The sequence below is a fragment of the Eucyclogobius newberryi genome, unplaced genomic scaffold (genome assembly GCF_026437365.1).
Source record: "Eucyclogobius newberryi isolate DKJ021-1_F unplaced genomic scaffold, fEucNew1.0.hap1 SCAF_8, whole genome shotgun sequence".
Lineage (NCBI taxonomy): Eukaryota > Metazoa > Chordata > Actinopteri > Gobiiformes > Gobiidae > Eucyclogobius > Eucyclogobius newberryi.
The window spans coordinates 20,579,993-20,594,501 of record NW_027316500.1 but is presented as its reverse complement, the minus strand read 5'-3'; the positions used below and the strand labels follow the sequence as shown (position 1 = coordinate 20,594,501).

At 39.3% G+C, this 14,509-nt stretch overlaps 1 protein-coding gene across 1 annotated transcript in view; it reads right to left on the bottom strand.

Annotated features, from left to right (window-relative positions):
- grid1a (glutamate receptor, ionotropic, delta 1a) overlaps positions 1–14,509 on the bottom strand; it is a 380,312-nt gene that overhangs the window by 195,498 nt on the left and 170,305 nt on the right. Inside the window, exon 3 of the mRNA XM_072436609.1 lies at positions 809–1,093. Coding sequence (XP_072292710.1) covers positions 809–1,093 — 285 coding nt within the window. The remainder of the gene's footprint in view (positions 1–808; positions 1,094–14,509) is intronic.

The following is a 14,509-nucleotide window of genomic DNA, read 5'->3' as shown; positions in this document are numbered from 1 at the left end:
TAGCCCTTTAAAATACTATGTCATCAGAATGTTCAAATTTGATGAATCATTAAGCCGGCCATAATCTAAACGCTAATGATTTTAACAAAATTAAGCAACAACAAAACAATTCCAGGGTGTAATAATCAATTACTTTGCTTTTCTAATAAAATACGGACAAAATATCACATTTACAGCCTCAAATGTGCATGATAATCATTGCAAAAAGGACATTTATGTAGATTAAATTAAAACATTGTGGGCCAACACAAGTATTTACCTAAAACTCATGATTTCATGAAGTGTCAATTATAATCTCTTCAGACTTCATTATGTTTACAACTACGATTCTTGGCTGTTTTAGTTTCACAAAGTTGGTCATCTTTATTGCAACTGTAACGACTTTTACAATCTTATAGTCGGTTGTAAAGACTGTCACTAAATATGCAATTTAAACTAAAGCCCTTTTTGACTTTGTCCGTGTGCCGTCCTTTTAGTCTTTTATGAGCGCCGTTAGTGTCCAAAATAAGGTCTTGATAATGATGATGACTAGATGACTGTGGTAATATTGTAGAAGTAGAGATTTTGTGACTAAAGTAAGATTCAGTTCCTACGCTGTAAACTAAAGCAGCTGAGTTGTTTTGCACATGTTCTGCTTCTTACCACTAAGTCACACAGCATGATATAGCCACACGTTATCGAAAATACCAAACGTAAACTTAATAGTACTATGGATTCAACTGCATCCGCCACATGAAAAAGCACCACTGCAGGGTCACTATAATAAGCCTGTATCTTTGCGTTCACCCAGTCACAGTCGCACACTCACCGTAGTCGCTCTCGTAGAAAATGATGAACTTCTGCCAGTACAGCTCGCCCACCAGCGTGAGCAGCACCTCGTTGAGCCGGACAGGCGGGCGCGCGGCCAGGGTGTAGCTCTCCCCGTCTGGGCTGGGGCCGAAGGGGCAGGCGGTGCGGGGCGAGCCGTCGCTGCTCCTCTGGATGAACAGGTGCGGGATGTGCATGGCGTCCGTCAGCGACTGCAGAGCCAGAGCCGCCGCGCAGCCGGTGGAGGTGACCAGCGCTAGGATCCCCTGGTTCATCAGCTCACACGCTGTACAGGGGGGGAGGGGGAAATTCATTATCCCATCGCGCACAAGGATCGAGTCAAAGTTAATGCGCGGTAACGGTGTAAAGCATAAAACAGCACAAAGATGTCTGAGCTTAATTTTCATTTAGGTGAGGTGTGTAGAAGCTGTGCAGCGGTGGGTGAAAACTGTCATGCCTGATTTGATGCAGTCTGGTAACAAAGTTGTAAAATTGACACAGAGATAGTGAATTATCAAGCGGAAAAACACAACTGTTGTAATTCAACTTACATTAAACTAAGAAAAGCATACACTGTAAATAATTGTTTAAAGTGCAGGCTCCTAACAAGACAAGTTATTTCATCTTCATTCCAAGCTATGAATCTACTCTTCAGGGGGAAATACTCTAGATACAAAGCTAATGTTTAGTAATGACTTACAAGCAACATGTTGTCGTCCCCTTGTGATCAGAACAAATAATATCTGGTACAGAATGTTTCAACCGTTCAACATGTTTTTCCCTTAAGGACATAACATTTATCTTAACAATAGACAAAGTAAACCTTGCAACACATAATAGCCACTGATTTTTCATTCAAAACTAAGATTAATTTGAAATTGAAAAAAACCTGCTCAGATTTATTTGATTTCTTCTTTTTCCTTCAATGACAAAAACAGAGATATGAGAAAACAAAGGGAGAAAACGGGGTAAAAGAGGAGGCTGTCTTATAAATACACAATATTACGCATTCTGACACATTGCTGTGTCAATCGACCAATCAATCATCGAGATAACCAATTCTGCATCGAATAATCATTTTCTGAAACATCCCCTGAGAAACAAAGCAAGAATTACACAAAAATGACACAAGATTGATCGAATTTCTGCCGATTTTCACTGGTTGACATCCATTCTTTTAAATATTTTACTACACAAATCTTCATTTTCGTACTGTTTTAGAGCCAAACTTATGCATTATAGTATCCTGTGACTTTGCAAGTTCTTAATCTGTTGCCAATCTGTAACACATAATGTGCAAAAACAGGAGGTGTTAATGACTTAATGTGTCATCGGCGTGGGAAGTACAAGTTAAACTAAAACAAGGGGATTGCAAAGGACTTTTCTATTACAATCCTAACTGTTTTGTTTACATATTGAGCAATGTTTGAAAGCTCCATGTTTGAGTGGGCTTAACGAGTTTGGATATTCTTTGTATATCGGATTTGGGATTATGTCGGTGCTCGAGCTGATCACAGAGGATCCAGGGCTGAAGCGGAAGTAGTTGTACAACGTTTAGATGAAATATTCAGTGGGGGGTAACTTCTAATCCCCATCTCAAATAAAGGGAAGACGGCTGCCCAGATAGCAAAAGACGTTGATTCAACGTTGATTTATGGTCAGATTGGTTATTTTTGGTTGACGTTGAAAAGTCAACTGTGATTCAATGTTGAATCACAGTTGAAATACCCCTTAGTAATTTAACGTTGTTTTAACCTTGTATTTTAGGGTTAGAATGCCAACATTGATTCAACGTTGAATCACAGTTGAAATACCAATGGTTGAAAGAAGGTTGTTAATTCAACATTGTTTTAACCTTGTATTTTAGGGTTAAAATGCCACCATTGATTCAACGTTGAATCAATGTACATAGACCTGATCATTCTGCAGGTGCAAAAAGAGCGGGAAATCTTAGTCTCACGAGCCTCTTGGCAGTGTCACGCTGCCTGTGCCTCAGTCTAACTCGGACACAGAAGAGCCACATCTACAACACTTGTCTCCAGGAGAACAGCAGTGACACACATGGTGAGTCATCATGATATTTGTATTATTGAGAAGTGAATAGAAATCCCACACAATCATTCGGCTAAAATATTTTGTAAACGCAAGTTTTTATTGTTAACCTTGATTGTCTTGTTAGCTAGCGTCTGTTAGCTGCAGCAGCTAACATGTGCAAGCATTTAGCTTAACTGCTAGAAAAATGTATTTGTACAACATCAGATAATCATAATCTGTACTTGGGATAAAATATGGGTTGAATAGGCACAGAGTGGACCAATCGATGTGTGTTATGTAGACACAGGGAGTAAACTCGGGGCTGTGCGCCCGCCCTCAGGGGCCGACCATGGGGCTGACCTGCCTCACAGGGTGCGGTGTGGTGGCCCTCAGGGGCCGACCATGAGGCCGACCTGCTTCACAAGGAGCGATGTGGGGACAAGAGCCTCGAGATACGGAAGCAGAGCTTCTGTCTGTGTCTATGGGTCTGGCGGAGAGAATAGCTCATAGAGCAGGTTACCATTACTGTATTGTTTTCTGAAAGTACAAGTACCCTATGCTGGTAGTAATGACAGGGATAGAACAGTCCTGCGATGTAGTTTACCATTTATATTTTATTGCATTATGTTCTCTAGTTGATTTGGCATAATGTTACTTTTAAAAATGTATGAATTGCCTAAAGTGAAGACCAAATATTGGAAATGTAATGATTAATTTGGCTTTAAAACAAACATTTTATTTTTCTCATCAATATGATTTACTTCTATGCTATTCTAACTTAAATCCATTCATACAACAGCAAACAAACGACATGCAAGTTTCTAGATGAAACTTTTCATACTTTTCTGCCATACTTATGATGGTTCTGTTTATTTAGTGGGTAATTATGTTTTATTGTTTATTGATGTACATCAATTAATTACACCTGAAAATGTTTCAGAATAATTATTGCATGTACATTACTAATTTAACTCTCTTCCACTTTCAGGCCGTGCTGCATCTGATGTGGATGACAAAGACCATTCACCACACTAAAGACAATCAAAGAATTACAGTACAGTTACCATGACCACCTCAGCTTCCACTTTATCATGTCCTATTGGAGTAAAAGGCAGAAAATGTGATGTGGCCACCCAAAAGTATACACTATTCAAAAGCCCTCAAAGACAACATGCAGCCTAACAAAGCATGGACCTCATATGAAGACGTCTGGATTTAATTACTTGTGGTAAGCATTTATAGCACTGGAATTCATACTTTTTATTGGAATTATGTAAATCTACATTTTTTGTACAAGTCACATTAATTCATTCTGTATGTTGCCTTTTTGGCACCACAAAGTCATTCACCAAAGACAAAAACTTTGAGGAAAATATGTAAAAAACCACAGAGATGTGGTTGATGGATGTGCAACCACAGAGATGGTGAAGCTGACGAGCGACTGGAAAAAAAGTAGATCGAGGTAAAATGCAGTTTCATTAGCACAAAAAGTAATATTTGTACTGTTTCTTTATTCCTCCTGTACCTGCATGGCTTTACTCCAGTTACCCTCTGTATAAAATTAATATTCTATACTGCTCAGTTGATAAATACTGTTTTTTGTATTTCAAGGGAAAATCCCCTTTACATTGAATCAGAAGAGGAATCAGAACCTCAAAGCAAAAGAAAATGTGCAAAGCCTCTTGACATGACCTTTGCGTCGTGGTTTAGGTCTGCTTAAGTCCTGGTTTAGGTCTGCTTTAGTCCTGGTTTAGGTCCTGGTTTAGGTCTGCTTTAGTCCTGGTTTAGGTCCTGGTTTAGGTCTGCTTTAGTCCTGGTTTAGGTCTGCTTTAGTCCTGGTTTAGGTCTGCTTTAGTCCTGGTTTAGGTCTGCTTTAGTCCTGGTTTAGGTCTGCTTTAGTCCTGGTTTAGGTCTGCTTTAGTCCTGGTTTAGGTCTGCTTAAGTCCTGGTTTAGGTCTGCTTTAGTCCTGGTTTAGGTCTGCTTTAGTCCTGGTTTAGGTCTGCTTTAGTCCTGGTTTAGGTCCTGGTTTAGGTCTGCTTTAGTCCTGGTTTAGGTCTGCTTAAGTCCTGGTTTAGGTCTGCTTTAGTCCTGGTTTAGGTCTGCTTTAGTCCTGGTTTAGGTCTGCTTTAGTCCTGGTTTAGGTCTGCTTTAGTCCTGGTTTAGATCTGCTTAAGTCCTGGTTTAGGTCTGCTTTAGTCCTGGTTTAGGTCTGCTTTAGTCCTGGTTTAGGTCTGCTTTAGTCCTGGTTTAGATCTGCTTTAGTCCTGGTTTAGGTCTGCTTTAGTCCTGGTTTAGATCTGCTTTAGTCCTGGTTTAGATCTAATCTAATGCAGGAGGAGAGGGCTGGACAGGCACAGATTCACAGAGGTGCAGATCTGATCAGTTTTTTTGCTTTGCAGTTTTATCTGCATTTAGCGGTAGAAATAATGTTTTTAGGTAACTTAAAATGCCTTTGATATCTACAATATATTTTCAAATCATTGTCAAGTGAAATAACTAAATTCTAAAGGCTGGTTAAATGTGATTTACAACTTACACAAGATCTAAGTAAATGAAACTTGAACTCAGATAATGAAATCCTCATGCAGCAGGCCAAAACTCAATGCTTTAAGCCTTCATTTTGTGCTTCATAATATGTATTTTGTCATGGTAAAGCTCCAAAGAGGTTCACCAGAACCACCAGAACCACTATTTTGATTTGTTCTGTTTTCCCTCCTCAGCGGCTGCACGTCAGTCTGAACGCACGTCGCCGGATCTTGTGTTCAGTAAAGTAGTGATGAAGTGACTGCGCTATGCACCAGACCACAAGGATGGTTTAAAAAGGAAAAACTTTAAAAAGGACTAGAGCTGGAAAACAGGTATTTAACCAAAAAACAATTGTGAGTTTATTAAGGAATAGGTTTATGTTTCAATGCCAACATATATGTATTTTTTTCTTTTACAGTTTTGTATTATTGTTGCATTGATTTTGTACCTTGCCTAAAAATTGATAAACAATAAAATTCCTCAAAGGGTAAAATAATTGTCATTGATTTGTTTTAATGGACTTCTAACAATAATGTAAGATGTTTATTTTTTGTTCAAGTTTTTTTTATAGGCATTTTAAATTTAAACAACTTTTTGAAACAACTTTTAATTGAAATTTCAACGCTGTTTCAACGTTGAAATTTAATTTAAATACGTTTTTACACATACATTATTCAAGGATGGGTAAATGTGATCAGTAGTAATTGTAGGGTACCACCAGAAGAAGCCTGCGTACCACAGTTTGAGAAACACTGTCCCAAGTTAAGATAAAATGTGCATTTATTCTGTTTATAATGAAGCTTTACAGTAGCTGACAAAAGACAGATTTATAGTACCTAATTCTTACTGTGATACTGATATTTAATTTTAGTTTCTTTATTTTGAAAGCTATTCTTCTGGTCGGGTTTCTGTTACAAAAAAAATTTCCTTTTGGGGATTAAATAATAGTAATTCAAATGATAAAACAACATTCTTCTGGCTGATAATATTTATTGGCAATTATAAGACTTGGAAATAAATAAGGTTCACTTTTGTTTTTCTAAGTTTGGACATTTGTTTTGAAAACACCAAATAAGGAAAAATGTCTTGATTGTAAATCCAAACCACCAAATAAAATGTTTTAATAATTAGGTAAATATTAAAGTTCATCATATTTGAGAATCTTGTTTATTCACACATGGTTACTCAACATCCTCTCAGAAAATGTCACTCCGTTTTGTGTTGCAAAATGCTAAATATTCCTTAAAAGATTAAAATGCCATCTTGTGCATCATTACCAGATCTGAAACACCACATCAGGTAATCGCTTGGCTGAAAAGGTGCAGTGGTCAGACAAAAGATAGGTTACACTTTTATTTCACAATATTTAAGTTCTTTTAAATGGTAAATGCTCACATTTATACCATCAAGACACTCAAAGTGCTTTACATCAAGGAACCAGTCACACATTCACACACCAGTAAACACCGGCACTGGGGGCGAAGTAACAAAATTGAGTACCAGTTCTCGTTCCAGTCACTGCTGCCCCACTATGGCATGAGTATTTACAACGGCCCATCCCGTTACTAACCAGCCCACACCCTCCACAGCTTCCATGATCAGACGAGATTGGACATGCTCGAGGTGGTTTGATCTTACTTTCTCTGGATTGAAATAGAAATAGAACTTTCTGGAAAAATGCTACTACATATGCCTTCCTGGAGCCCTGGGGAATATTTGAAGGTCTTGGACATACTATAGACATTAACATTCAATGCTCTTAAAACACTTCACTAGACGATTGCTAAGCTTAAGACATGGCTTAGGAAATCGACATTTGTTCTGGAATAAATTATGTATATATAAGCGTTGCTTTCATGTCATCTCAAACCATTTTCTCTGCCAAGTAGAGAAATAACAGCCGCACAACTCATAATTTATTGCCTCGTCTGTTTGAAACAAGCTCATATAAGAAGGATAATTGTGCGACAAATTAAATTCACATATGGCGCTGGGAGCAGAACAATGTTTGGAAGCTATACGAAAATACCTTGCTTTTAACCTTTAAGTCGCACAAGAGGCACAAATATTTAATGCCCAATCCTTTCCATAAGCTTTCCAGTGACTGATACTGGGGGGAGGGAAGGTGGTGTTACCATGGTGACACAAGGCACAAATCAGCTCGCCTGTTGTAGTTTCATTCTTTGACAAAAACAATGGACTTTGGAAACCATTCCCTATCACGTCGATATATGCATAGAGAACACATTCATCCAGTAGGTGGCAGTAATGCAACAACTACAGTACATGGATGCTAACCGGATGCTAACCGGACTTATGTCAAATCAAACTTATATAACACTTATTTATGATATTCATGTCATTTATCGGATCTCCCCAGTAACATGTAAGAATTGTTTAGTGGTCACTCGATTCTTACAAGAAGCGCATACGATCTGAAATCTTTAAAGCTAGTTAGCCTTAGCTCAAATGTCACTTTTATTTGCTAATTCATAGCCAAAATGAAACACTAAAAGGTTTACACACTCAACAATGACTTTAAACAAGGCTTTGACCTAACTGTGCACGGACGATGGGCTGGTAGCGGGCCAAACGTTCTTGATTTTTTTAAATGTGTGTGTTTTACGAAAGACTGGCTCCAGAGTTCTTCAAATCTTACCGGACAAGCCAGTTCTTCATGGTCCCAATTATGTTCAAACAAGGCTCTAATCTAAGTAACAGAGCTTCAGACACCAGGATTGCTGATGACGTCAATGAAAGTTCTCAATAGAATCGTGCACATGGCTCATCTTTCAGCAGAATGCGTCAACAAGAGCTCTTCCCGGTATCCACGGTAATATAAGAGAGAATAAGATCTATGGTTGAGCATTAGATTAGATGACTAAAGAGCATTAGATGGATCCATACAGGAACAAGAGGAGTGTGTGTATACGAGCCTTCCTATGGATGGACTGTACATGGAGGACTACTAATGTGACAGACATCAGCTGACTGCGGGCGTAGGACTGCATTAGAGCAGGCTGGATCAAGAGACCAGGCAGCTGAATAACATGAGCGAGGCAGTGTTTGAGATGCTCTGGATGATGGCTCTTGGTACGGTTTGTATTCAGCTTCCTGTGTAGAAACGCCATTTTGAGAACATTTTTACCAGTTAAAGGAAACACACTTTCATTTTGTATTGTCAATCGCTCTTGTCATTTTTTATTAGAAACATGGGTAAGTAGAATGATGGAAGTCGGAGGCTCTCAAACGTTTCACACATACCACCTGATAATAGATAATCTTACCATCAGATCTAAACCATCTTCAAAAAAGGTCTATTTCAGGTCTAAACTGGTAAATAGGACTACAGTGTTGCAACAGTCATTTTACGCAAGCAATTACCAGGCAGAGGGTGAAAATGTGGATACAATTGAAACAACTGAAGAGGTGCCAGAATTGAAAGTGTAATCCACATGGTCAAATAATACATCTAATGCTATATCGAGTGCTGATTTCAATATAATGTACAAGCAATTTGAAAAGAAGCAGATGTTGATGGCAACTTTCACATAAAACATGTACACTTCGACACAATAGTTATGTCTATGTTTGAAATAAACAAAACAAAACTGTGGGTGAGGTTTCAACAAGAAAGTATACACTGAACATGCAGCTTTTGGATCTGGCTATGGTTGTATATTACACATAAAATCTAAAAAATGAACAACAAAATCAGTATTGCACATGCATTCTAATTTCATTTAGTTTGTAGTTGACGTTTCATGATTGTGACCAAATTGTTGTAATGTTTTGCTTTGAAAAATTACAAAATGCATTTTTCAAACCTTATTCAGCAGCTGCTCACTTCTTCCAACCAGCGTAATGCTGTTTACGTTCATTTACATAACGGAGCTTGATACTTTGCTTTAGACCGGCTCTCTGTTCTTTAGTCATTTGATGTGTTATTCTCAAGTAAATCCAAACCTTTTTGCGAACGGCTCTGTCTATGCTGTCTGTTGGAAGTATTTTTGTATCGCTCCCATCCCAAGCAGCAGCCAGTAGTCCTCTTTAAGTTGTCCACATTAATTGCACCTCAGAGGTATTCGTGCAGTGATCAGAATAGGTCGTGGTCAAATTGATTGGCAGGTTGTATTTTGCGCCTGTGGTGTTGGAACAGCAGGGTTTAATTAATTAGCGCTGCTTGTCCGTACTTTATTGGACACTAAATATTGACATTTTGGATCTTTTAAAGTCAGTTTTAAATACTTTGGAAACAGACAATTTCCACTTTATGTTTTTGTGTGTGACGTGACAACAGTGAAAACATCATTAGCCGTTTGTATATGTTACTTATAGCATTAGTGCACATTTTGAAAGTAAACATGTTTTTACACGTGTATGCCTTTCATTTTTCACTTGGACTTTTGCACAGTTTCACACATATATTTTTTTTATCCATCTTCCCGCCACTTTTAACACTGTAACTAAAGTGCATTTGTGGCCATTTTGGCTCCATAATGGACAATCCGGGCCCATTATACAGTAGACGGCCCGCTGACAGACACGCCGAGGCCTCTATATTCTTTGGCACAGCTGATAATGGCGGAATAATGACTCTTAAATGTTCCCCCCGAAGTGGACGGGGGCCATCAGTCATTTCCTGCCAGCTATCTGACGTGAAGTGTCAGTCTGCTCCTGTAACCACAATATGCTGGGATAATGCGTGCGAACTTCCCCCAAATCGTTCTGCGTATTATTATTATTATTAGAGATAAGAGAAAATGGAAAAGCGGTTAATGCGTCGATATTGTGTTTGCCTAAATGACTGTATCAGGTGAAAAGGAGCCGCTGAGTCCACTATAATTACAATATGGAAATGCAAACAACAGCTGCCTCATATGGATAGAGACGTTTGCTAATTTATCAAAGGCATTGTAGAGAAATAGTAATTCCTCAGTCAGGCCACAGTGTTCATGGATGGGTGATGGATTTGGTGGGATAAATTATAGATTACTGCACCTACTCAAAAGTGCCATTAACTCTCAACACTACTCTTACTAAATCTCAGTTTGAATTGATACTGCACGTTATACTTTTTGGTTAAATATATTGAAAATTGTATTTGAATTATGCGCGTGGATAACTCTGTATTTCATAATCCCAAGCCTCACTCAGCATCATTACGTTTGGCAGCAGAGGCTTTCAAAGGTCCATCCAGATGCATTTGAAACCTTTTCCACGTGAACCACATGAGGGATTACATTGGCTTTATTACATGAGAGCAGTTTTCATCCACTTCAGTTGTAAGCATGCACCAATAGCAGCTCAATGACAGACTGACAAAATCGTGGATGCAGTTCTGTGCATATTGCCTTTGTTTCTGACCTTTACGCCACAGCTTTAACTTAATTTCAGACAGGCAGAACCGTCTTGAAGGACACACGGCATTGATCTGGAAACACTTTTCGCAAACCGACCCGCTGTACTAAATGAAAGTGTTGAAAAGCCGTCTGCTACGAGGATTTGGAACGAGCAGCACGAGCACTAAACCCTTTCTCTTGGACCAAGTCAGTTCTGCTTCGACGAACTGAACTGAAGAAGCCAAATTGTTATCAAGACGCCAGCGTGTAAGAAGACATCACCAGTTTGTCCCTTGCAATCTGTTCTGGCTGGATGTCATCAGCGTTCTTCCTCGCCCCTGGTTTTATCAACATCATTTGACAAAGCGCGGCTCTATTACCCGGGTGAATATTGCATAAATTGGGCCCGTCTGAGCAGTTTTATACAGGAGGAGGTGGAAACCGAGGCTCGTAGCACAACGCGAGGTAGTCGATGTTAAGTCATTGACACGGTTGTACCCCACAGTGACGATGGAGACGCTGGGATCTAATTAAAGCGGCTTGTGAAAGACGCCGCAGGTTCCAGCTATCGTTTTGGTCTCGCTCAAGTCAATCACATGAAAACAATGCCTTTGAAAATAATCGGGAGTTTCCTAGCGCGATGACGTGAGGTGGAGATAAAAGGAATACATAAAGCAATACATTTGGAGTTGTGAATGTGAATGGGGAGAGGAATGGAGGCGTTCTGAGCTGTCTCCTCCAGGCAGAACAGACGAATTGGAATCACAGAATTATTGATGTTGAGCGAGAATTTCATCTTTTGTACTTATTCGTTAATCGGATAATAATTGGCAAAAATATTTAAATTGTGACGTTTTTTCTATACAGTATAATTTGATCCCTGCGTTTTTGAAAAATATTGTCTACATCAGGCATGTCCAAACTACGGCCCGGGGGCCAAATGCGGCCCGTAGACACATTTTTGTTGGCCCTCCTGCTTCTTGCTAAGTTGATCCAAACAACAAGAAGCAGTAGGTTTTACTGTAAAATTGGAAAGATTAAGCATTTTGATGTTATACCAACCTAATATTAATGTTCCAAGTCTTATTAAAGGTGTGGAGGCTCATCCAAACTATGTCAAATGCAACATTTTGAATGAATCACTGTCATTCAAAAAATTCAATATTGTCAGGTTGTTTGTGGCCCTTCGCACCATGTTGCACTAAAATTCGGTGTAACGTTAAGACATCAAAGTACATGCCATTACTGGTGTCATCAAGGATCCGTTCTGTGTAAGGTTGAATGTCACTACTCGCCAGTCGTCTTGGTTCACAGCTTTTCTGAGCACACAGATGTAGTTTATCCTGTCCATTGTCTGATGCTATCTGTCCACATTAATCACGGTCTCGCTCTGCCCCGCTCTGCTGCCATCCTCTATTCTAGAAGGACGCTTTGCAAGGCATTGTGAATGAGGCCAACCTCGGTTTTCTTAACTGGATGATGCCCTTGAACAAGATCTTCTTTGTGCATCCGTGTAAAGCGTCTTTCAATAGGTGCACACCTCAAATGCTCTCAGACGGTCCATCGTAAGTTTTGATACAGTCCATGTTTCGGAGCCATACATTAAAATAAAGACCATCAACAGAGTAGAACTTACCTTGGTAAATTAGAAGCCTCACAAGTGCTTTAGAGAATGCTGTTTTAGCAATGAAAAGCCTTCTCTTCATTACACTTGCTATTTTCTGTAATTTTATAACCTAAGGCCGCAGTTATTTTATTGCTTGGGTTACAGAATTCTAAATGAAATATATTGAACAGGCGGGCAAAATATAAATATAATTTCAATTTCAAAAGATTTTTTTCTTCCTTGTTTACCCAAAACGCACCGCGGCGCGCAGGTGAGTGTAACAGTAGATTTAGCGTGTTTTGCATCGGTAGAACAGACACTTCTAAGTGTGCAGCCTTAGTCACGGCAAAATGCGCTGGAGAAAATGTGATAAACGGGTTTAAAATGTGTATTTGCGATATAAAGGAGATAGCGCTGTGCGTAGCAGACAAGGAAACGGGCGTGCGCGTCTTCTCATGCTCTGCCGGGGCCGCGCGCAGGGACGGAGCCGCTTCGTCCCAGACTGGCGCAGGATTTTGACAAAAAATTGCTTCACGCGCTCTTATCTTTTGACTTAATACCGCTTTTTATATTTCATTTAGTGCTATTTTGCGTTGTCGGCGGTACTTTATAAAAAAAAAAAAGATAATAATTTATTTTATTTATATTGTAGAAATCAATAATCCAAGTGCTGCGGATCCGTAAACCAAGTAATAAAATAACTAAGGCCTAAATGGTTTAAACTAAATCAAATATATTTTCCCCCATCAATCCTTATGTAACTCGGAATTGTTGGTCATTTTTACTGATAACCATAGTCTTTGTTTTCTTTGCATCCTTTTAAAGTATTTTTTGGCTTTATTAGATGGGACAGTTTAGCTTGAGATGAGGCTGAGAGAGGAGGGAGGACATGCAACAAATTGTCAGAGCTGGGAATCAAACTAACAACTCGGTAGCCGGGCATGTGTGCTGCTGCCTTAACCACTCGACGACCGGGCAACACTCTCTCATTGAAACACATGCAAATGAGAATGTGCATGACTGGGATACTTACTCTAATCCTTTGTAATTGTCAGTAAAATATTTCAAAGTGTTCTTCATAGACATTCATGTTTTTTCTTTTCAAAGCTTGAACTATTATTTAAATGTAAAACTCATGCTTATACTCCTTCAGAGGATGTAATCAAACTTGTACTGGCATCTTGGCCTTATTTCCCATACAAAAACAATGAAATGATGTCATGTTTCCTGTAGTATTGCACAAAGCATGACACGTCATCTGAAACACTACACATCCTTCATAGCTTCAGCCAATCTCATGCTCCTACAGCAGACCAAAGCCGCCTCGGGAGCCACATCGAGCTGACAGAGACGAGAACTGGAAGTGTTAGCATTTCTGTTGTATGCGCCCGGACGAGTCACTGACAGACAGCAGCGGAGATCACCAAGAACAACGCAGTGATGAGTGCATGGCATCGCCGCGTGCCCCATCTATATGTGACCCGCACCAAAGTATAGTTTGTTCTACACATTTCTCGAAACACATCTTGTCTTGTCAGAAAAATGCTAACTTTGGGTTTCAACTTGCCCTACTTGAGTCAAGGATGTTTTTTTAAGAATTGAAAGCATAGTCATAGCTTTAATGATTCTGTTTAAATCATACTTTAAAAATGAAATGATTATCTAGTTTTCCCTGTTGCCACATGGAGAAAATATATAAGAAACCAGTTTGACATTGCCTTACAACACAAGACTCGTGTCACTTTCTCTTCCAGCCTCTGATAAGACTTTTATCATTTTGTTTTATGAAACTTTTGGTCAAGTTAACCTTCTTTAGTCAGAGATGTTATTCAAGTTTAGAATGTGGAAGTTGGCCAGTGAAAGATTCATCATAACTTAAATGATGCGATCCTGACGAGCCGCGAGAGCCACGTTAAGTCAGTTCTTATCACAATGCGAGCGTTTGGCAGAGGACTGAATTTGAAAGGCCGACTTCGTGCTGAGTTGAACGGTGCTCCGACGCTGCACTATGAATAGAAGCTCTGTATCTCAGCCGTGGAGTTTCTTGATCTCGCCTTGGCCTCACTTTTGTTCAGATAAAGTTCACTTTACCACACTGGCGGCTGCAGTCACTTTAAGCTAAGAAAAAACATATCCCAGTCAATACTATTGATAGCACGACTTCTGATGTCAGATGATGTGACTGATGTCCAC